General features: G+C 31.4%; 2 protein-coding genes across 4 annotated transcripts in view; both read left to right on the forward strand.

Moving 5' to 3' along the window:
• The window catches only part of LOC111713225 (thyroid receptor-interacting protein 6), a 29106-nt gene extending 24371 nt beyond the window's left edge, over positions 1-4735 (forward strand). For all 3 annotated transcript variants that reach the window (XM_023488048.1, XM_023488050.1, XM_023488049.1), the window contains exons 16-22: positions 444-506; positions 563-610; positions 665-708; positions 1573-1656; positions 2850-2897; positions 4006-4075; positions 4538-4735. In XM_023488048.1, the coding sequence (XP_023343816.1) occupies positions 444-506; positions 563-610; positions 665-708; positions 1573-1656; positions 2850-2897; positions 4006-4075; positions 4538-4627 (447 nt within the window). In that variant the 3' untranslated portion in view covers positions 4628-4735. The remainder of the gene's footprint in view (positions 1-443; positions 507-562; positions 611-664; positions 709-1572; positions 1657-2849; positions 2898-4005; positions 4076-4537) is intronic.
• A 5029-nt stretch (positions 4736-9764) lies between these two features.
• The window catches only part of LOC111713223 (gamma-aminobutyric acid receptor subunit rho-2), a 44653-nt gene continuing 30518 nt past the window's right edge, over positions 9765-23899 (forward strand). Inside the window, exons 1-3 of the mRNA XM_023488047.1 lie at positions 9765-9898; positions 15059-15174; positions 22114-22173. Coding sequence (XP_023343815.1) covers positions 22146-22173 — 28 coding nt within the window. The 5' untranslated portion in view covers positions 9765-9898; positions 15059-15174; positions 22114-22145. The remainder of the gene's footprint in view (positions 9899-15058; positions 15175-22113; positions 22174-23899) is intronic.

Here is a 23899-nt window from a genome sequence, read left to right on the forward strand (position 1 = left end):
ATCTAATTAGATTACTGTATAATTTTTACTTTATTTTTCGTTGTCGTTATCTAATAATTTAAAAAACTAATTCTGAAAACGTATCCACCCCAGTAGGAGTTTTGAACGTCGAATTTACGCTCAAACTCAGGATTTACAGATCTTTAAAAAGTTTATGTCTCAAATGAATCGGAAAGAAGTTTTCCACAGCACTGCATACTCAGTTCAACTACCTTACATAGCCGGTCACTCCCTTTGATATTTAAAAATGAGGACTTTGACAAAATTAATTAAACAATTAGATAACATTTGGAGTTAAATAATTGTAGTTTCAAAAATGGCATTGTTGCATTGTTTAAACTAATGTTCATTGATTAGTTATGTAAACAATCTGATTTTATTTTCCTGATGGAGTGTCAGTGCCTCTGATATTTCTCATAATACGATATATACATTATGTTTAGCCTTTAAGCGGGAAGTTTTATACAACTGCTGACGGGAAAAACATTTGTGAACTGGATTACAAGGTAATCAAAACATTATTTTATTTTTATTTTTTTTTCTTAAATATTAAACTGTTCAGAGGTCCCGTGAGAAATGTTTTCACTGCTCACTTCCAATGCTTGATCAGGAAAGTTAAGTAAACTGAAAAATAATTGAAAAATGAAAAATATGTTTTTTTTAGATTTTGACTGCTTTGGATCGAAAATATCATCCTCAGTGCTTTAGGTAAGGATAATGATATCTGTCTATCTATTTATTTATCTATCTATCTATCTATCTATCTATTAATGGAAAGAAGTCAGAACCGGATTGAAGAAGATTTTCTTCGATTCAATACATTGAAAGACATGCTATTTATTTTCTAGATTTATTTATAAATGGTTTTCGTTGGACCTTATTTGATTTAAGAATAGAATGTACAATATACTAATATGTGTGCTCTGTGTCATAAATCCCTGGATGGAACACCGTCTTTTAAGATGTCAGCTTATCTGTATATATATACTTTGCTTGTGTTGGCTGTTTGTCTATACGTTTGTATCCAACAAGCGTCAAAACGTCAGAACAGAACCGATCTGTTCCAAGTTTTGTGCGGGACCTCACGTTACCCTAGAGCCCAAAACTTAAGACAGTGTATCGTTATGAAAACCAGTGTTGTAAAACCCGGGTTTCGCGAATGGGGTTAGGCAGTTTTGTGAATATCAATATTTTTGTATTGAAATATTATTTTTTCAGTTTGCTTATATTCTCCATTTTTTTCGAATATCTTAAATCATAATCTACACAAATGTTAAGACCCCAAAAAGGAAACTCGGGAGTTTCGTTCAACGATACTCTTTTAAATTTTGGGCTCTGGGAAGGTTTACAGATGATTAGAATTACAAAAAGTTGTATTCAAAAAAATTAGATTTTCGTAAAATTTTGAAAATTCACGAAAACAGAATTGTAAAACTGCAAAATAGTTTTATTATTATTTCATCGACAAGAAAATGCTTAAAGATTGAGCAACAATTAAAAATTGAAAAAGAAGATTTGTGCTAAGCGCCCTGATGCAATCATCAGTATGAATCAGTAATAATATAAATATAGGTGTGCTCTGTGTGATATCCCCCTGGACGGAATACCGTTTATCCAAGACGGAAGAGTAGTGAACTGCAAAGATTGCTATGCAAGGTAGATCATCATCTTAACATTCTACTTTTTACGTTACAAATTGTTCAGTTATTTTTAAATGAATTGTTTAAGTATTTAAAAACACTTAAAACACTTATTTTTTGAAGTAGTCACAACTAGTGAAAGATTTTTAACAAAGGAATTGAGTCTTTGTCACATAATCTGATCTTCTAATCCCTATATGTTTTCAGTCCAATGTTGAAGATCTCAGAAATTTCAAACTATGAATTCTGTTAGATTAAATAATCTAAGTTTGACAAATCAAAGGTTCGCACCATCAGATTGCACAGATATAGAGATTAGAAAATTTGAGTTTGTGACAAAGACTCTATTCCTTTGAGAATAATCAATTTCATGTTATAGTAACTAAATGTATTTTTTAATTCTAAGAAACATTTACAAAAGGCATTTTCGGCTAAAATCAAAATTGACCATCTCAAATAGCCTTTTGTGATAAAAACGCTAGTAATAGTGTTTTTTTGTTTCTTCTCGACATTAAATATTTATACAAACCGTTTACTGCGTTGAATTAGGCTTTGCAAGACTGATCTTTTGATACCCATATCGACAAATTTTTTATCACCGGGTTTGCGGCCACAAATAGCTATTTGCGATGGTCAGTTTGGATTTTCTTGAAAAAATGCTTTTTGTAAATGCTGCATAAAATTAAAAAAAACACAGTAGTATTTGCTACTTCATTTGTGTTTCAAGAAAATGTTTCATCCTTAGTTTTCATGAGGGTCAGAATGATTGATACTTTCTGCAAAATATTCAGAGCGTTAATTCAGAAAACCCGTTTTTGTTTTTAATAAGAAATTGAGTTTTGCCACAAACAGAACTGTTTTTCTCCCTATATCTTTGCAGTCTGATGTTTCAAACTTAGAATATTCAATCTAACAGAATTTTTAGATTGAAATATCCAATGTCTACAACATCTGGTTGCAAAGATATTAGAATGAGAAAGTTTAAGTTTGTGGCAAAAACTTTGTTTGTTTTGTGGAAATTATCAAACATACTGTTGGTGTCCATCGCCCCGGATGACCAACAGCATAATTGATAATTAGTTCAGCTTAGTTCTGGTCCTTTTTTCACGTATTCTGGTATAATCTGGATTTTTAAACATTCTCTTTAATAAACTACTATTCAAAAACCCCCAAAATATAAGTTATAATTTAAATATGTTCCTTATCTAGATACAAGGCAAAACAATGCTGTATATGTGGAGAAGGAATAGTCTCTAGGTAATCATTAAGTATTTTTTTATGTAGATATATCTGTGTTAGATACTTTCCCAAAGGATTTTTCCCAAGTGGCAACTTTCCAAATGTGCGATTTCCCAAGCGGCAACTTTCAAAGGTTAGGTAACGGTCCTCTGAGGCGCCGTAGGCTGCAATGGGGGGGCCGAGCGCTGCGGCTAGAATGGGATAGGGGGCCGAGCGCTGCGGCTAGAATGGGATAGGGGGCCGAGCGCTGCGGCTAGAATGGGAAAGGGGGCCGAGTGCTGCGGCTAGAATGGGATAGGGGGCCGAGTGCTGCGGCTAGAACAGGAAATTGTAACTACTGAGGATCGTCATGATAGGCGTGAAACATTATGTTTAGTATAATTCTTTTTTAATAAAAAATGTGAAGTTAAAAACTGAAATATATATATATATATATATATTTAGAACGTTAGGTTTAAACATGGTATAATTTTCATTTTAATTTAACGCCGAAATTAATGCCGAGAAGTTTAAACTCTAAATTTTTCATTAAATGTCTAATATGATTTATTATCCAATACAAAATAAACCTTTGATTTAATTTTTTTTATTTCTGATTGACGTCAAACTGGTTTAAATGTTCCCCGCACTTTTTGTTTCCTTCTTTTCATTTGCACACTTAAACCATTCAAAATTCAATTGTTGCACATTCTTTATACATAATTTATATATATTGTATTTACACCATTTATATATATTGAATGAGATGTCTCTCTAGTCAATAGTTATTTGATATTGTTCTCACAATATCCTAGAAAGTTGAATTACTTTTAACTTTACAGAAAGCTAAAGATTTAAGGTTTTAAAGTGGGAAAATGATATCAGCAAACCATAACATTTTATTAAATTTATTTTAAAGAGAAATATTACACTTAATGTAAAATAGTAACTGTAAACAATTGTTAAGTGGTGATAGTAACTGTAGACTATTTTTTACTGCTAATAGAAACTGTAGACTATTGTTTACTACTGATAGAAACTGTAAACTATTGTTTAGTGCTGATAGAAACTGTAAACTATTGTTTACTGCTGATAGAAACTGTAAACTATTGTTTAGTGCTGATAGAAACTGTAAACTATTGTTTAGTGCTGATAGAAAGACTTCACTGATAACCTGTGAAGGCAGAAGCTACCACGAACAATGTTATTGCTGTAAGGTAAAGAATTCTAAAATCCTATTTGTTAAAGGGACTGTTCACGTAAAATCAAGTGAAGAGTTTATGCCAGACTTACATTGGTACCCTTTGTCTGATGTAAAATGATTGAGGTATCTTTGTTTGCTATCTGAAATTTGAACATTTTCAACCATGGTTCCCTGTAAATCATTAAAGTGACTTGCAGATTCATGCAGCAGAGACAATGAAGGAAATTAAGAGATCTAAACAGAAAAACGAAGATATCTTGCTCATTCTTAATCCAATTAAGAGTAAAAAATAAAATAAGAAATAAAAAAATAAAATAAAGAGTTCTTTTGAGAACTGGTCATATAACTCTTGAAAGCAACTTTAATATCGAATTTATTCTGTGAAAATAAAATAATATCATATTAGATAAAAACTAATTAATCTCATTCTGAAAGAAAAGCGAATATAATTTACTATTTCCTTGTTTATGTTCAGGGATGTGGAATTAGCCTAACCGGAGAATACTGTTATACTGCAGGGGACAATATATTCTGCACAGGCTGCCAAACTAACAATGTAAAATAGAAAATAGTGTTTAGATAATAACACAATTAAACAATATATATTCATGTTATAACACTAATAATATACTTGGCTGTAATTATTAAACAAATAAAGCGTTTACAAACTTAACTTCATAACGTACAGCGATAACCAGAAAACTCTGAAATAGGAAGACGACTTTTAGACTCAAGTTATGATTTTAAATAGTCCAATAAGCACGAGACACATCAATTGTGCAGTGTAAACAATAATAATAAGTGTCGTCAAATACTTTAAAAATCCATTGTCATCTGGTTAACAGTGCAATACAACTATTTGCTTTGTAACAGCATCAAATACACTTTAGTATTACAAGAAAGTCGTCTTCCTATTTAGAGTTTTCTGGATATCACTGTAGTATAGAAAATAGGTTGGAGAACTGAATTTTGTATTGAATTGATAAGGAATTTACTGTAGACGGTAACTAACCTTTTTTATCTTTCAATAATGATGCAAATAACCTAATGGGACTGTCAATATAATTTTATTTTAGACCCTTTTTTTCTTAAAGAGTAACATCAACGATTTACAATGTTCTAGAATGTAACACTAGTGGATTAATCCAATAGAAAAATGTGAGAGATGTGTTCTATTCCAATTTCAGATAGAAAAACAATGATATAAGACACATTTCTATTTGTTCTTAATGCAAATAAGTGTGTTCTCGATGCATATATTAACATGACATGTATTGTATATATCTATGAAAATGTATCATGCAAGTATATTTTACCCCTACAAAATCTTTAAGTTTTCATACTTTTCTTGATTTTAGCAGTTTGATGAACATTTCAAATTTGTCTTAAAGTTAATAAAAATTCTATTTATTTCATCTAAAGTTAAACTCATTAATATGAATACATCGTAAGAACTTTTAAAATGTCGTCTTTATCACTTTTCACTTTGTTTTGCCGCTGAGAATTATATGATGAAGGATGTTATACGTAAATAAGCGCTCAACTTTATGAAACTGTTGGATAAGATGTGTCGCATATTTCAGGGCTATTTGTTTATCCTTAAAAAAAATTTAGAATGAACTTTGAATCTCAACACACAAATTTTGATTATGTTTTAGTAAACTATAAATATTCCCAGCCTCAAATTAAAATTCTTCCGATGTGTTTAACTGATCAGAAGCGAACAGTAGAAATCCAACCGTTGAGAGGAGACCTGTAATATATTTTGTGTCTACTGTCTACAGTTCTATCAGAAGCCAACTGATGAGAAGATACCTGTAATATGTTTTGTGTCTACTGTCTACAGTTCTATCAGAATCCAACTGATGAGAAGATATCTGTAATATGTTTTTGTCTACTGTCCACACTTCTATCAGAATCTAACTGATGAGAGGAGACCTGTAATATATTTTGTGTCTACTGTCTACAGTTCTATCAGAATCCAACTGATGAGAAGATATCTGTAATATATTTTGTGTCTACTGTCTACAGTTCTATCAGAATCTAACTGATGAGAGGAGACCTGTAATATATTTTGTGTCTACTGTCTACAGTTCTATCAGAATCTAACTGATGAGAGGAGACCTGTAATATATTTTGTGTCTACTGTCTACAGTTCTATCAGAATCTAACTGATGAGAGGAGACCTGTAATATATTTTGTGTCTACTGTNTATTAGAGTATTTTTCGTGACCAAATATGCCGGCCATTTTTGTTACCAACCCAACCTTCCCCCCCCCCCAAAAAAAAAACAGCGAAGTCCAATATGAATCATTCTAGGAGTTTAACTTTTGTATGCAATAAACCAAGTGTAAACTGTAAACCTCAAAGTGTACACATGAATTACATAATTACACTTTGAGTTTTACGGTTTACATTTTGTTAATTGAATGCAAAAATTAAACTCATAAAATAATTCATATTAGAATTTGCTATTTATTTTTCTATATATTGACAAATTTAATTTTTTTATCTAGTTTCAGAAATCTATATACCCCTGGATAGTTTATTTTGGTTTACAGGCTAGCTCTACTGATTTCCCTATGGTAGCAAAATAAACAGAATCTAACATAATTTATTCTATGATGAACATATTGTTCAGGAACATATGCCAGCAGTACAAGTAGGGATGGGCAATAGCCAGATTCGTTTTACAGAAAATTTTAACTTTTTTAAAATTTTAAAAGGTTTAACGACATTATGAGAAGGTTCCAACATTTTAACACTTTAAATTTTGGGTTTTTAAAACGATAGTTTTTGGTTCGTTTTTGTCTTATATTTTCCCATAGGATAACAAATTTGCATGTTCGATAAAAGCAAACTTCTACAAAATACAATTTCAAATCGTTGGACCCTTCTCCGATTGTCGTAAAACCTTTTAAAAGTCTAAAAATATTAAAAGTTTCTGTAAAACGAATCTAGCTATTGCCCATCGCTAAATACAGGCATATGAGTTTTTTTTTTACCTACATGGGCTGTAAGGACTAAACATGTACTATAAGAACTAAAACTTGACTTTAAGAATTAAACTGGACTTTAAGGACTAAAACTAGATTGTAAGGACTAAAACTGGACTGTAAGGACTATAACCGGACTTTACGGACTAGAATTGGACTGAACGGACTAGAATTGGACTGAAAGAACTAGAACTGGGCTCTAAGGACTAGAAATGGTCTGTAAAGACTAGAACTGCACTGTAAGGACTATAACGGAACTGAATTTTAGTACTATAACTGAACTAAATGGACTAGAAGTGAACTATAAGACTATAACTGGACTGTAAGGACTATAACTGGACACTAAGGACTAGAACTGGACTCTAAAGACTAGAACTGGACTGGTATGACTAGAACTAGACTGGTAGGACTAAAACTTAACTCTAAGGACTAGAACTGGACTGAATGTAAGGACTATAACTGAACTGAAAGGACTAGAACTAACTGTAAGGACTATTACGGGACTGACTGTAAGGACTATAACTGGACTGTAAGGACTATAACTGAACTGTTAGGACTAGAAATGGGCTGTAAGGACTAGAAATGAACTGTAAGGACTATAACTGGACAATACGGACTATAACTGGACAATACGGACTATAACTGGACTGGTGGGACTATAACTGGACTGTAAGGGCTAGAACTGGAATAACTGGAATAATAATTGTCTTAAAACAATTTTTTTAAAAGTGAATATTTGCAAATTATCTTTTTTCCATCTGATAATCTGAGTTCGTTTCTCTTATGTCCATTTGACAGCCCAAATTTTTATTTTTAATAATCTTTTTTGTTTGTTTATTTTCTTGTGATTTTTAACAAACATTTTTTAAACATTTTTTTTTATCGATTTTAATGGTTATTATATCGTTAGAACTGACGAGGGTCAACCCAGACCGAAATATATTTTCAATAATGTGGAACTAACATCCACTTTTTTACTCTACAGAGGTTTGGTCCATCACCTCACCAAATTTTAAATAGAACTGGACTGTAAGGACTAGAACTGGACTGTAAGGACTAGAACTGAACTGTAAGGACTAGAACTAGACTGTAAGGACTAGCAATGGACTGTAAGGATTAGGACCGGACTGTAAGGACTAAAACTGGACTGTAAGGACTAGAACATGGCTGTAAGGACTAGAAATGGTCTGTAAAGACTAGAACTGAAATTTAAGGACTATAACGGAACTGAATGTAAGGACTATAACTGAACTAAAAAGGATTAGAACTGAACTATAAGACTAAAACTGGACTGTAAGAACTAGAACTGGACTCTTGAGACTAGAACTGGACTGGTATGACTAGAACTGGACTGGTAGGACTAGAATTTAACTCTAAGGACTAGAACTGGACTGAATGTAAGGACTATAACTGAACTGAAAGGACTAGAACTAACTGTAAGGACTATTACGGGACTGACTGTAAGGACTATAACTGGACTGTAAGGACTATAACTGAACTGTTAGGACTAGAAATGGGCTGTAAGGACTAGAAATGAACTGTAAGGACTATAACTGGACAATACGGACTATAACTGGACAATACGGACTATAACTGGACTGGTGGGACTATAACTGGACTGTAAGGGCTAGAACTGGAATAACTGGAATAATAATTGTCTTAAAACAATTTTTTTAAAAGTGAATATTTGCAAATTATCTTTTTTCCATCTGATAATCTGAGTTCGTTTCCCTTATTTCCATTTGACAGCCCAAATTTTCATTTTGAATAATCTTTTTTGCTTGTTTATTTTCTTGTGATTTTTAACAAACATTTTTTAATATTTTTTTTATCGATTTTGATGGTTATTATATCGTTAGAACTGACGAGGGTCAACCCAGACCGAAATATATTTTCAATAAATGTGGAACTAACATCCACTTTTTTACTCAACAGAGGTTTGGTCCATCACCATCACCAAATTTTAAATAGAACTGGACTGTAAGGACTAGACTTGGACTGTAAGGACTAGAACTGGATTTTGAGGACTTGAACTAGACTGTAAGGACTAGAAATGGACTGTAAGGATTAGGACCTGACTATAAGGTCAAAAACTGGCCTGTAAGGACTAGAGCTGGGCTGTAAGGACCAGAACTGGACTGTAAGGACTAAAACTGGACTGTAAGGACTAGAACTTGGCTGTAAGGACTAAAACTGGGCTGTAAGGACTAGAACTGGACTGTAAGGACTAGAACTGGACTTTATAGACTAGAACTAGACTGTAAGGACTAGAACTGGACTGTAAGGATTAGGATCGGACTGTAAGGACAAAATCTGGACTGTAAGGACTATAACTGGGCTGTAAGGACCAGAACTGGACTGTAAGGACTAAAACTGGACTGTAAGGACTAGAACTTGGCAGTAAGGACTAGAACTGGGCTGTAAGGACTAGAACTGGACTGTAAGGACTACAACTGGACTGTAAGGACTAGGACTGGGCTGTAAGGACTAGAACTGGGCTGTAAAGACTAGAACTGGACTGTACGGACTAAAACTGTACTGTAAGGACTATAAATGGACTGTAAGGATTAAAACTGGGCTGTAAGGACTAGAACTGGGCTGTAAGGACTAGAACTGTACTGCAAGGACTAAAACTGGACTGTAAGGACTGGAAGGAATTGTAAAGGCCTGTATACGGGTGGAATACTTTAGTCGAGGGTTAACAGTTGGTCTGAAAACATCCTCCAATACTCTTCAACCCTCACACTTCATTATTAGGAGAAGGAACTGGTAGAAGTCAACAACAATATTTTTCCTTTTCAAGATATCGTTAATTAAGATGGATACATACAAAAAAGCAGGTAAATTAGGTATTTAAAATTAATAAGGATTTAGGTTTCGTGAATTAAAAATTAAACGTATTTCTCTTAAACCGTTGAAAATTCCTTATTTTATGTTTAAAATGACGGTAACCCCTAACCAGCTGTTGGTTATTAGGATACCAGAGAGGGAGAAAAATCATGAACTTTTCAACATCTTCTCCTGTTTTTGCCCTAGATATTTTTCTTTCTCCAATTAGAAGATGGACTAGGGCTCGTCCGCCCTTAGTCCATTCATTCGATCTTTGTTACGCCTGAAGTTTCGTGGATTTTAATCGTCCTCATGAAATTTCTTAACGTTTTCTTCGTCGACTGTCGACATTTTATCATGGTCGTTATTCATTTGCATTTTTTGTGAGAAAGTCTGTGTTAATATTTATTATGCCGATTGTTGAATGTTCTTTTTCTTTTTCTTGACTTAATATTTATTCTTCAGCAAAGAAGAAAACATTTACAGAGATTTTACTAACTGGGAAGGTTCTTCTAACCAAACAACTAATGTAAATAATTTTTTTATTTCTTCGAAAATTACAAAAATAAATTTTTGAATGCCTAAAAAAAGGGGAATATGGTTTAAATGCAGTTTGAATATATAACTAAAATTAGTAAAAACGCTGCGTAGATGAAAGACGAGCTGCCCTATACATATGTAAAAACCCCAAAATTAAAAGATTGACCTTTATTACATACATACTTTAAAATACTGGCCTAAGTTACGGTATATAATAATCATTTATCAAATGCTAGCTTGGGAACCCAGCGCTGCCAAGTTACGGTATATAATAATCATTTATCAAATACTAGCTTAAGAACCCAGCGCTGCCAAGTTACGGTATATAATAATCATTTATCAAATGCTAGCATGGGAACCCAGCGCTGCCAAGTTACGGTATATAATAATCATTTATCAAATGCCTAGCATGGGAACACCAGCGCTGCCAAGTTGCGGTATATAATAATCATTTATCAAATGCTAGCTTGGGAACCCAGCGCTGCCAAGGCTACTAGAAGTTACTCCACCGTTTACCCACACTTTAAACGATTTTACCGGGAGACTAAATTCTCGCCATAAAAGTCTTGGGCATATTCGTTACAAGTTCTCGGTTATCTAAAGTTTTGAAATTGCCCTTAAAACGTACGTGTATTAGGTGAATTAAAATTATTTTTTAATTAAACATCAAAACATAAAACTAAAATTGTCGTTTTTAAATATTATACCTGGTTTATCTTTCCAGGGCCCAAAGGCCAACTTGCGCTAAAGTCCGAAGTACGGTTGCAGTACGGTTCCAGCAGAACAAAATGGCGGTTTTACACTTTATTCGACTTAATTTCCCCCTACTTAAATATTCTTCGCAACTATTTGTTTGTCTGACTTTTTTGACTTTAAAAGTATGCTTCGAAGTTTTCTGATAAGCCTTAGCTAGACAATCTTTCCTTAAAAACTTCTAAGTTGGAAAAGATCATCTATATGAGAAAGCTCTTCGCTCATTTACTTCAATATGTAAGTCATAACTTATAGCTGACCAAACGGCTGGATCAAATTGGCTGAAATTTGCTGAGAAAACCCTGGGGGGGGGGGTAACATTTCGATTTATTCTTTCTTCAAAAATCGAATATCTTTCCAAAGTGCTTTTTAAACTTCCCGGGCAAGTAAATATTAAAACTATTCAACTCTCAGGAAACAGTAAATTATGATTAAAATAAGAAATAAAGAAACTACGAGTTGGACAATTCATTGTTCATACAATATCACAAATTGAATTTTCATAAACTTAGATTTTACAATCTTTATAAATTTTCAATTTTATTTGATACAACAGAATTCATAGTTTGAAATATCTAAGGACTAATACATTCGGATTGCAAAGATATAGGGATAAAAAATTAGAATTTGAGGCATAAACTCATTTCCTTTGCATGCAAATTTGAAGAAGAGGAAAAATTGAGAAATTGAATTATGTTGGATCATATAATCAAAGTTTGTGATATCAAAGAATGAGCACATCAAGTTGAAAAGATTTTGGGACTAAGATATTTGAGATTGTGCTAAAGACTCAATTCGTTAAATACAATAATATATACAACATATAACCTATTCCTCGGAGAATATTGAATAAATCCCTGGCCTCAAGGTTTTTTTTTGGTTTTAATATTAATGTTTGGAGAAGATTTTTCCTCTCAATACACAGCATATATTCAACTGTAGAAATATTTATAGTTTCTCTCTTATCTCCATATCTTATTTTATATTAAAAATAAATATTGAATATTCCTCAGTTTTCTAGTTTTTAAACTATCATTCAGTGTCCAAATTTAATGAGTTTGAGCCGCGTCTTAAATCCGCCAAAACCCGGTTTCAATTGGGTGCCGGCTTAAATTTTGAAACATTGAATACAATTTAAAGTGAAACCAACCAAATTTGAGCCGCGGCTTAAATTCAAAGCTCAAATTCTTAAAATTCGGCCTCAGGACGCCATTTTTTAAGATGTAGATCAAAATATGGCAGTTTTATAGCTTTCCATAAATGCCACCTCAGGTTTAGTAATCGATTATCTAAAGTTAGAAGTTATGTTTGAAATTGCGCGATCTACAGCGCTGGATTTCGATATCCAATGAGGCAACCTTTAAATTTTAATTAGTTTTCTCTTCTGGGTTCCGACCATTCAAGAGGAATTTTCAGATGACAAAGGACAACTCTACTTTATCTTTTATCCCAGGATAGTTTTGCTTTCTACTCCATTAATTGCGTATTTTTTACAGGATTATAAATAAAGTTAAAGTTGGTCATTTTTAAAGATAGATTAAATATATTGCCACAATATGTCAATGTAAGATAATGCTGCCAAGAACAAGGCCAAGAGATATTGCCAGCAGGGTCAAATGAAAGTTTAATATTGCCACCAATGGTGAAAGGGAAAATACTGCCGACAATTTCGGAGTAAATGATATTGCCACCAAGGTCAAATGAAATTATCCAATAAGTGCAGAGCAAACTATATTGCTACCTAGGGTTATGGAAAGTGACATTGTTTGAATTTTTGTTCATCTCAACCAATTATTCATTGTTATTTTTTACTTCAGGAACTTGAAAAAGTTTTCAATTCTTTGCACTTTAGTTCTACATTGTGAAAAAGTTTTAACAATACAAAGGTGTAAAATTAAGTTATTCAACCGATGTATTAAATCTTTAAAATATCGTTGAAAAATGAAAAAAACATACGTTTTTATTAGTGTACTTGAAAAAAAGAAAACATCTTCAATTGGCTCATTATTTAAGCTTTTATTAATTCCGAGAGCACACTGCCACCCCTCAGTATATAGGCCTAGCTAGTAAAGCTGTACTAGGAACAAACCAACCAACAAATATGCTCACCTAAAAGGAATTGAGTTTTTGCCACAGACTCTGATTTTCTAATTTCAATATCATTGCAACCCAATGTCGTAGAACTTTAATATTTCAAACTATAAATGCTGTTAGATCAAATAATATAAGTTTGAAATATCAAAAGTTTACATCATCAGGTTGCAAAGATACAAGGATTACAAAAATTGAATTTTTGGCAAAGACTCCATTCCTTTGGGTAAAAATCGAACTTAGTGTACTTTACAGCTATCAATTTTTTTGCATTAGTATTAAAACAAAAATAAAATAAAATTTGGATTTTATGGCGTTTGCTGGGTTAAATTTTTCATTACCTATTCATTTTTATTTTGCATCGATAAAATACTATTAAAAGTTATGTTCAAATAACCTTGATAAAATAAATCTTTAAAATTTTTAAACTGTGCTTTAAAGATGCTAGGAACTTTCAAAAAGGCTTTTCCCGAAGTGGTAACTTCCCCAGGATATTTTCCTAAATAGCAACTAACCAATTATCGAAATTCCAAAGCGGCCACTTCCCAAGTATATCCTAGCCGCAGCGCTCGGACCCTTAACCAATCCTGGCCGCAGCGCTCGGACCCGACTCTGCAGCCTCAGAAGGCCTAACATAACCCTTGGGAAATTTCACATTTGGGAAGTTGCCACTTGGGAAATTTCACATTGGGAAAGTTGCCACTTGGGATATGTCACTTGGGAAGTCCACCTTGGAGAAATGCCTTAGGGAAAATACCAACACCGTTTAAGATGTAAATGAGCATACCAACCTTTTTATCCCTGTTGGTTAAATGAAGTTTGACGAATTGTTTTAAAAACGATTTACAATAATGCTTCTTCAACCTTTATAAAGTACTAGCTTGGGAACCCAGCTTTATCTGGTAACAGTCTTTCCCTTTACAGCTAGGTCGACTCATTCAATGCTTACACTTTTAAATTAAGTTTCCGTGATTACTACTTTATAAAAGGATTTCGTTATTCTCTTTCAGCCTTGTATGTAGTTTAGAGTGTTCGGAACTAATCTGAATATTTTCAAATGAGTTGAGAACTTAAATAATTCTTCCAATATATTAAGCACTTTATCCTCAGTTGGGAATTTATTAAGGTAAACCCCTACCTATATTAATAAATTCTCATCTCTGTTCTTTCTAATCCTCTTTACTTATTCTGACAACCGTTTAATCCCATATCATTCCAAAATAGCCTATCAATTGATATCTTGCAGTGTATGGAAAAGAAAAATATGTTTTTATGTCATATATACATGTTTGTTTTCTGAAAATGAATTATATTGGATGGTGAATACGTACAGAGAAAATATCTGACTTTGATATTTAAAACTTCTTTTGCGGGAAGGGGAAAACACATTCATAATGATTTAACTACAAAAGAAAAAAGAACTGAGTACTGGCCACAAACTCAATTTCTAGCTAATGACATCTGTGAGTTTTGACTCCAAAGGGGCCTCAGAGTACAAAAAGGGCGTTTAGACTAGAATTTATACAATAAAAAAAATGTTACACAATTAAAAATTTAATTATTTTATTTACACAAAAAAACTTTTAGATAATTTAGGTTGAAGAAGGAGATAAAGTTTAATTTTTCTTGCAACTGAGGGCTTATGGAAAAAATAATTTTTTTGATTTTTTTTTCCCAGTGAAGAAAACCGATACCACACAATTCCTTTTCTTGAATATATTATATACATACTCAATGCATAAAACAAATATATATAAATATATAAATATATAATACATATGTTACAGATGAATGATACGTAGCGGGAGAGAGAGCGGGTATTGTTCGAGATGAAAATTGTCTAAGGAAGAAAATGCCGAAAATGAAGGCAATGAAGAAAATGTAGAAAATGTCCGTACTCCAGGTAGGTTAGAATAAATTTAACTGAGGCTAATTTTTAATTTTAAAAAAGATTTTTGTATTTAGCTATTGTAAACCCCACTTACGTATATAATTAAATATAAAATTTCCAAACTTTGTGATTTCCAAGATGTGGTCTGCAATTTTGGTTCATTTGAAATACATTAAAATGACCAAGATTTGGGCTTTTATTAAACATAATTAAAACTGTTCACACATCTCGTTTCATTGTCGAATTTTTTGTTTCAATTTTTTTTCCACGGGCAACTCCTGGCCCTTCAGCTAGTTACCTAATAAATGTAAACAAAACTTTAAAAAGCTAATATTTTTAATATTTTACTAACAGGAATTAAAGATAATCTCAACTACAGTGAGAACTAGAAAACTTGTTAAATAGAAGACGATGTTCAAGCAATATTTGAGTGTATTAGATGTTGTTACAAAACAATTACTTTTACAATAGTAACTTATTAAATCACGTATTTAGTGAAATGTGTCTGTTTACACTACACAATAGTCTCATGTTCATTGGGCTTTTAAAAGTGACAACTTGAATCTAAAAGTGACAACTTGAATCTAAAAGTGACAACTTGAATCTAAAAGTGACAACTTGAATCTAAAACTGACAACTTGATTCTAAAAGTGACAACTTGATTCTAAAAGTGACAACTTGAATCTAAAAGTGACAACTTGATTCTAAAAGTGACAACTTGATTCTAAAAGTGACAACTTGATTTTAAAAGTGACAACTTGATTCTAAAAGTGACAATTTGAATCTAAAAGTGACAACTTGAATCTAAAAGTGACAATTTGAATCTAAAAGTCCTGTTTTTAGAATTCCTATGTTAAATGGTACAAACTGTGATATTACGTATTATACCTTGAGTTAAAAGTCGTCTTCCTGATTTTCACTGTAGTTTCTGAATTCCTGTTAATTGGTACAAATTGTAATATTACGTATTATACCTTCTGAAATGGAAACAGACTCTATTTTAATATAAAATCCTATTTTGGTGCTCAGTAAATACCAATTTAACTTTTATCTCCTTCAGGCATGTTTGAAGGAAAAACTTTTTTAATATATTTTTTTTTACTCAGAAATATCAAACGTGATTGAAGTTTAAAATCTGGCGTAAATAAGTTTGAAATCTGACGTAAATAAGTTTGAAAACTGACGTAAATAAGTTTGAAATCTTACATATTTATAATCACAATTCCTGATGTTGAAGAGTTATCGAGAAAAACAAAAATGTTTTGAATTTGTAATATAAAGTTTGATGAATTTGCTATTCTCATCAAGACTAGAGGAGATATGAGGTCTCAAATTTGTATCAGTAATGCCGCATTAATTTGACTTTTTTCCCTAAGAAAAAATGCTTGAAATATCTTCGCTTACTCTAAATTGATAAAATGAGGCTTAGGCTTTTTTTAGAAAGAAGACCTCTGTGAATCGCTATTGGATATTAACTTTAAGACCTTTTAATACCTAACTTCAGTAGAATTAAGGCTTAAAGAAAAACAATTTTGAAAATTTGATTTTTCTTTTATCAAATTCTGAATTAAGATCCTTGTTTTAACGAATCAGAATATTTCAGAAAATAATTGTGCACCTTTAAAGTTTTAAATAAAACAACTTTATTTTATGATGAAATTTTGTTCATTACCATACAAACCATCACCGTGTTAAAATGTTTTAGTTAATTTATGAAACCTTAAAACATATCTTTTTTCCTTCTTATAAAGATTCATTTTCTTCTTTTATGAAAAAATTCATACAAATCTTTTAACATTTAGAGAGAAAATGCGGTAAATAAATTCATTTTATATAATACGGACTACGGACTATGGAGTTTATTTGATATTACACAATGCTGGAAACTTGTAATATCAGTGATTTATTTACTTTTTGGATGAATAATAATGTACTTTATTCACCTTAATTTGATAAAGAAATGTATGAGCCGTCTAATATGTTTAGCTAACAAATGATTGAAAAGCTGATGTTAGTTTTGTTTCGGAGTGCTTTACTTTTAAATTAGTTTCGTCAATATAAAAGTACAAGCTCGGGTTAAACAACTTTATCGTTAATCTTAGAAATAATATTTAACTTTTAAACCTGTCTCCCCTTATGATTGTGAGAAAATTTTTTAGATATGTCAAAATAAATATGAGTCATATTACATATATATAACATTAATACTACATATAGAAACTAAATTAAATCTCTAAGCTATTTTTTTTACAATATTAATTATTTAAATATTCTTTTGGAAACAAAAACTAGATCAAAATCTTATATTCAATTCTATCCTTCTTTTTTGATAACCACACTACTATAGAGGTTTGTTTTTTAACTTGTTTTTTCTTTTCTATTTCGACTCCGAGAGAAGGGGACACCACAAGTTAGGTTAGATTGTCGTGCCTGGGACAGACTAGTGGGCGAGCGCTGCGCTGCGGATCAAAAAGATAAAAAACTCATTAGGAAAAAGTTAGTTATGATTGTAAATTTTGGTCAGGTGCAAAAACATTTAATGGGAGAAGGGAGTAAACTAAATCTTCCAACCCCCCCCCCGCAAACAAACCCACCCATGAAAAATTCCTTTTTAAAAATATGTTTTAAAAAGTGTATAATTTATTTTGGTTACATTGGTTCAAGGATGATAAATGAAGCTAAAAATGTCGATTAATATTAATAGTTAATGTCTTTTACTAAACAATTATAAATGAATTAAGACTGCAAAAGATAAATTAATGTAAATTTACTTTTTCACCCAACAAAAAAAAATTTGTTACTTTCATAATACACACATGTGTCGTACATAAAGCATCCTTGTGGTCCCTAGACAGTGGCTATGGCACTTATTATAAGAAAGAAAATGATTTTTAGCAACAAACTTTGATTTTCTAATCATTGAACCCAATTTCGTAGACCTCAATATTTTAAACTATGAATTCTGTTTAATCATGTAATCTAATTTTAAAATATCAAACATTCACACTATTAGATTGCGAAGATATAGGGATTAGAAAATTTGAGTATCTTTCAGGTTGATAATATTTTAATTGTAAGGAACCAAAAGATTCGTCCTACACACAAAAAATAATAAAGATTTCGACAAATATACATAATGAAATCTGAAAAATTTTGTTGAAAAATAATTGGAACTATTCATACACTGTGGTGTGTAAGAAAATCAACATTTACATTCTAAAGTTAGCTCTGGTTAATCTGCAAGATTTCGTATTGCTCTTTAATATGATTATACCCTCCTCCCCTGGCGATAAAATTTTAATATTTGTAAGAACTTATTTTATATTTTAGTATGATTAATAATATAAATATGGATATTTAGACTGAATAATGTTATGGTTTAGTTCCCTTCTCATCATGCATAATCCTTTGTTAATCCTTGATATATTATCCAACCATTAAACTCTTCTCAAACACTAGATTCACTAAACAGTAAGGATAGGATATATTATCCAACCATTAAACTCTTCTCAAACACTAGATTCACTAAACAGTAAGGATAGGATATATCATCCAACCATTAAACTCTTCTCAAACACTAGGTTCACTAAACAGAAAGGACAGGATATATTATCCAACCAATAAACTCTTCACAAACACTAGATTCACTAAACAGTAAGGATAGGATATATTATCCAACCATTAAACTCTTCTCAAACACTAGATTCACTAAACAGAAAGGACAGGATATATTATCCAACCATTAAACTCTTCTCAAACACTAGATTCACTAATCAGTAAGGATAGGATATATTATCCAACCATTAAACTCAAACACTAGATTCACTAAACAGTAAGGATAGGATATATTATCCAACCATTAAACTCTTCTCAAACACTAGATTCACTAAACAGAAAGGACAGAATATATTTTGTAAAAAGCAAAGAGGAGAAATATGAACAAGAAGGAAGATAGTAGGATTGACAACTTATTAAAGTTATTTGACCAAGATTTAATGAATTGCCAAACATGATGAAAAGCGTACACGTAGTTAAACAACTTCTCTTCTTCTAACAAGAGAAGTATTTGCACTACGTCTTTGCGGTTCAGCGAATTCTCCCAATTAATTAAATCTTGTCCCTAATTCATCAAAGATTCATTTATCAAATTATGCAAATTGTGGATTTCTACAGCACAAGCAAACAATATAATGGTCAATAAAGGAATTGAATCTGTGCAACAAACTGAAAATTTGAAATCACGATATCTTTTTAACCTGGATGTGTTAACATTTGATATTTTAAATTTATTTTATTTAATCTGACATAACTCATAGTTTAAAATAATTAAACCCTACGACATTTGCCTGCAGAGATATAGATATTCTAATATTAGAGTTTGTTGTAAAGACTGAATTCCTTCGTCTATTTATTTTTCAATTGATGTTTAAAGGGTGAGTAATCAGGCGCGCAACTAGACATTTGGTTAGAGGGGGGCTAGGGGGAAATATTTCGCGCGAAGCGCGAAAATTTTTTTGGCCCCCCGCTAAACATTTTTAGGGGGGGGCAAGAAAAATGTGTGTTATACTTAAACAATAAAAACTAACCTTACCAACCGGATATTCAGTTATAAGTCAACACATCTGATATAAAATGAAACAAGAAAACGCGCCTGGGTGAGTTGACGTAAATCGATACTAGGATTCTTTAATTGATAAAATATAGCTCAACGCTCATATATATATATATATGTATATGAAATGCCCAGCTTTGCAAGTGCAATAAATATGAAAAAAAAACTTTAGAATTTGAATTTTTACCAAATCTTTTCATGTTTTTAATATTAAAAAAATACGGAATTATTTCTTTTTTATACATATTTCATTCCTAGAAATTGACATTGTTAGATAGAGAATTCAATTCATATTTCCTTTTATTACATTTTTAAGTTCTGATTAAAAATTTTCCATTTTTCGTTTTAATATGAGCAACAGAAGTTTAGCTCTCGACTTTAACCTTATTTTAAAATTTAACATTGCATTTAATGAAAACAATCTATGAAAACCTTAATAAATCTAAACCAGAATTTCCGCTTGGAATATTCCTAGACTTAAAGAAAGCTTTTGATTGTTTTGATTTAGACATACAAACAAAATTATTTAGCAAAATTATAACATGTGGTGTTCCTCAAGGAAGTGTTCTAGGGCCCCTTCTGTTTCTTCTTTATATAAACGATTTGCCCCTCGCAACATCTTTTTTATCAGCCTCTTTGCAGATGATACTAGTTTTTTAAAGTCATTTCCTGACATTGCAAGCCTAATACTTGATGCAAACACTGAACTAAAAAAGCAGCAAAATGGTTTCAAGCAAATAGTTTGTCACTAAATGTCTCCAAAGCAAAGTATATAGTATTTAGAAATAGAAATATGCATTTTGACCTCAACAGTTGTAATATATCAATTGGAAATGAGATACTTGAAAGAATGGGTAATGACTGTGTGAACAAATATTTCATATTTGTGGACTTAAACGAATTCTTAAACTGGGATTTTCAAATTGAACATATCTCGAATAAAATTGCTAGCTCAATCTTTGCTTTGTCTCAAATGAAGAATATGTTACCATTAAACATTTGTCTACTTGTTTATAACTCTCTTGTCTCATATTGAATATGGAATTGTTACTTGGGGAGGGGTTAAAAGCTCTTAACTCCAAAAAGTCAGATCCTTGCTAAAAAAGGCAATCAGAGCGGTTAATAATAGTACTTTCAAGGCACATTCAAATCCATTATTTTCAAAAGTGAAAGTTCTTAATCTTGCACTCCTGTATGCCGAGTCCATTAGCGCCTGATCTAATCAGGGTTCAGTCATGCGTTTTTTGTCTATTCGGAACCAATAGAAATAGCATGGCGGTAACATCTATGTTTCTATCTATCTCATTATCCAATAAGAGATATGAATCCTTCAATCGGCGCTATCAGTTAATGGGTCTCTAGCTGAACCGAATAGAACAAAATCATATAAATTAGAACGGGTTTTAAACAAAAATAAAGAAAGCTTTCCGTCCGCAATGTTTCCTAAATTGTGGAATGCCATTGAAATTGACCTTATAGAAACTAAAAAATCGTTAACGGTTTATTACAGGCCTTAAAGGCAAAAAAAATTACAGCCGTTAATGGTATATTACAGTATTAATGGCGTTAACAGCGAAAAAATTTCATTAACGGTTTATAAACACAGAAGACGACATTTTAAAACATCACAACACGTAAATTTTTTCAATTTAAAAAATTTCATTCAATTTTAATCAGAAAATAAAGAAAATTACCTTTTTTAGATTTTTAGTTAACGTTTTTAACCTTTAATTTTTTCTTCAAAACCAGTTAATCTGTTTCGTTACTGATTTAAAAATTAACGATTTTTTCGTTAACGGACTTTTCCGTTAATTTCCGAAAACCTCCGTTTCGTTAACGTAACTTTGCCCAGCCCTAATATTAAACAGTAGTTTCTATAATATATTTATATATCAGAAGTCAAATATATATCCCCCCCTTTCCCGGGGTTTTAATAATGTAATTTAGGTATAAGATAGTAGAAAAATAATTTTCTCATTTAAAAATCCCGTGTACATCTCGTTAAATAAACTCAAGTTTTCCCCGTGTAAAAATTCGGTCCTAGACCCGTGATCAAATCGTCGACATTCACCTTGTCAAAACGCGAATATCACGGCATATTCACGGGCTGCTTGTGTCAAATACACCAGAAATTCTTTTATTCTCCACGGGTTTTTGTTTGTTGGGACGGGTACAACTTTGTGACCTCATGGCTCTTCTAGTTTTTATTTCATGAAATAAAAAAATTTAAACAAATATGAAACAGAGGTTGTTTTATGAATCTCAAGTCAAAAAATCAAAACTTTTCCTTATTCTGAATAGCTCCACAAATAAACAAATACATTGTTTTTCCTCTTCAGGTGTCTGATACCAGAAAGTCAAAATCTGAAAGATGATTCCCATGGCCTCTAAATTTGTAGGTAAATTAATCGAACTAACTGTTCACAAATATAAAAAATTAAGTTTGAGATATGCAACATTTTGAAATATTTAATCAAATGGAACATTTTTCATTTTTTTATATTGAAACCTTTAAAGAGTAAGATATTTTAAGAACTACCATTCTTGGAATTGTGATTTGAGAATTGATGCTTGGAAATAAGCGACTTCGAAGTTACATTATGGAAGTTGAGAAATATGGGAATTAGGACTTGTCCCTGGGAATATAATAATTTTTTCGAAAGAGTGAGTTACCTTTTGGCAATTGAGCCAATTAATGTTTTGGTGTTTTATAATTTCTAAACCTCTTCCTAGTGTAGTTTAGGAAATAAATGACTAGGGAGTTGCCTTTGAAAATTATCTTTTGGAAAGTATAAAATATCAATCGATGTCCTTTTTCCATAGTTTCGTTTTTATTACAGTTTTATATTGTCTGAACCTCCTTAAACTGTAAGATATACGTAAGAGAAGTTTCGAATGGGTTTCCTGTGTGAGTGGTTGGCTTGAAGACTGTATGTGTAGAGTGTCTGGGTGTATAGCTGGCAACTGTATATATAATAGTACTTGGTAATATAATCATATGTAGTTTTCCTATAATCCAGAATACAGGGGAATTCACAAAACATCAAAATAAAACTGCAGACATTTTTTTGGTTCTTGAATATAGATCTTTAATTATGACCAACCAATCCTGGTTAGTCGGGTTCAGACTTGATGAAAAATTGTGATTATCTATTTGCATTATTACATCACACTTAGAAATTAAATAAAACGATTATTTATTTTACTGTTATAAACTATATAAACTATAAACTTTAAGCTATAAACTATAAACTATAAACTATAAACTATAAACTATAAACTATAAACTATAAACTATAAACTATAAACTATAAACTATAAACGATAAACTATTAACTATTAACTATAAACTGTAAAATTGTTATTGATTTGAATTTCAGTAGTATTGTAAATGTAATATATTCATATTTCAACTNAGTAGTATTGTAAATGTAGTATATTCATATTTCAGTAGCATTGTAAATTAGTATTTTCATATTTTAGTAGTATTGTAAATGTAGTATATATTCATATTTCGCGAATTTCGAGTTTCGCAAAAAAACTGTTTCCTGAGATTTGCAATGGTAAATATAAGACTTGAAGCTTAGCGGATAACCAATACCCACACTGTAAAGCTTTTCACTGTCCGGTCTCATGCTTTATTTGGGGTGAGCTGAATCAATTATTTTAAAAATAAAATCTTCAGCAAATATTGTTTAGGAATGAATTGAAAATTGTAATTTGTTCCGTTAATAGAACTATATGTATTATATATCATACAATTCAAACATTTCTATAATATAAAGGGGGTGTAAGCATAATTTAAAATTGACCTCTTATTTGTAAAGTGCCGTGTCGGATTCACAACTGTACTCAAACCTTTGACTGCTTAAGGATGAAGGGTTAATTCTTATTTATTCACAAAACGATTGTTATTGTTAAACACTTTGTCTCCAAGCTGTTTTATTATCAAAGAATTAAATATTAATATATATCTTCTAAAAGTTGTGTTGAGTATGTGATGCACACTGTACAGGATTCTTGGAAATTTGAGTGTAATTTTAGAAATAAACACACGGATAGTTCCGTCGATGATCCGAAAAAATATGATTAGGTACCGTTGTGCTTCGGACATGCAAGAATTAT

The sequence above is a fragment of the Eurytemora carolleeae genome, unplaced genomic scaffold, assembly GCF_000591075.1.
Source record: "Eurytemora carolleeae unplaced genomic scaffold, Eaff_2.0 scaffold1393, whole genome shotgun sequence".
In the NCBI taxonomy this organism is placed as follows: Eukaryota; Metazoa; Arthropoda; class Copepoda; order Calanoida; family Temoridae; genus Eurytemora; species Eurytemora carolleeae.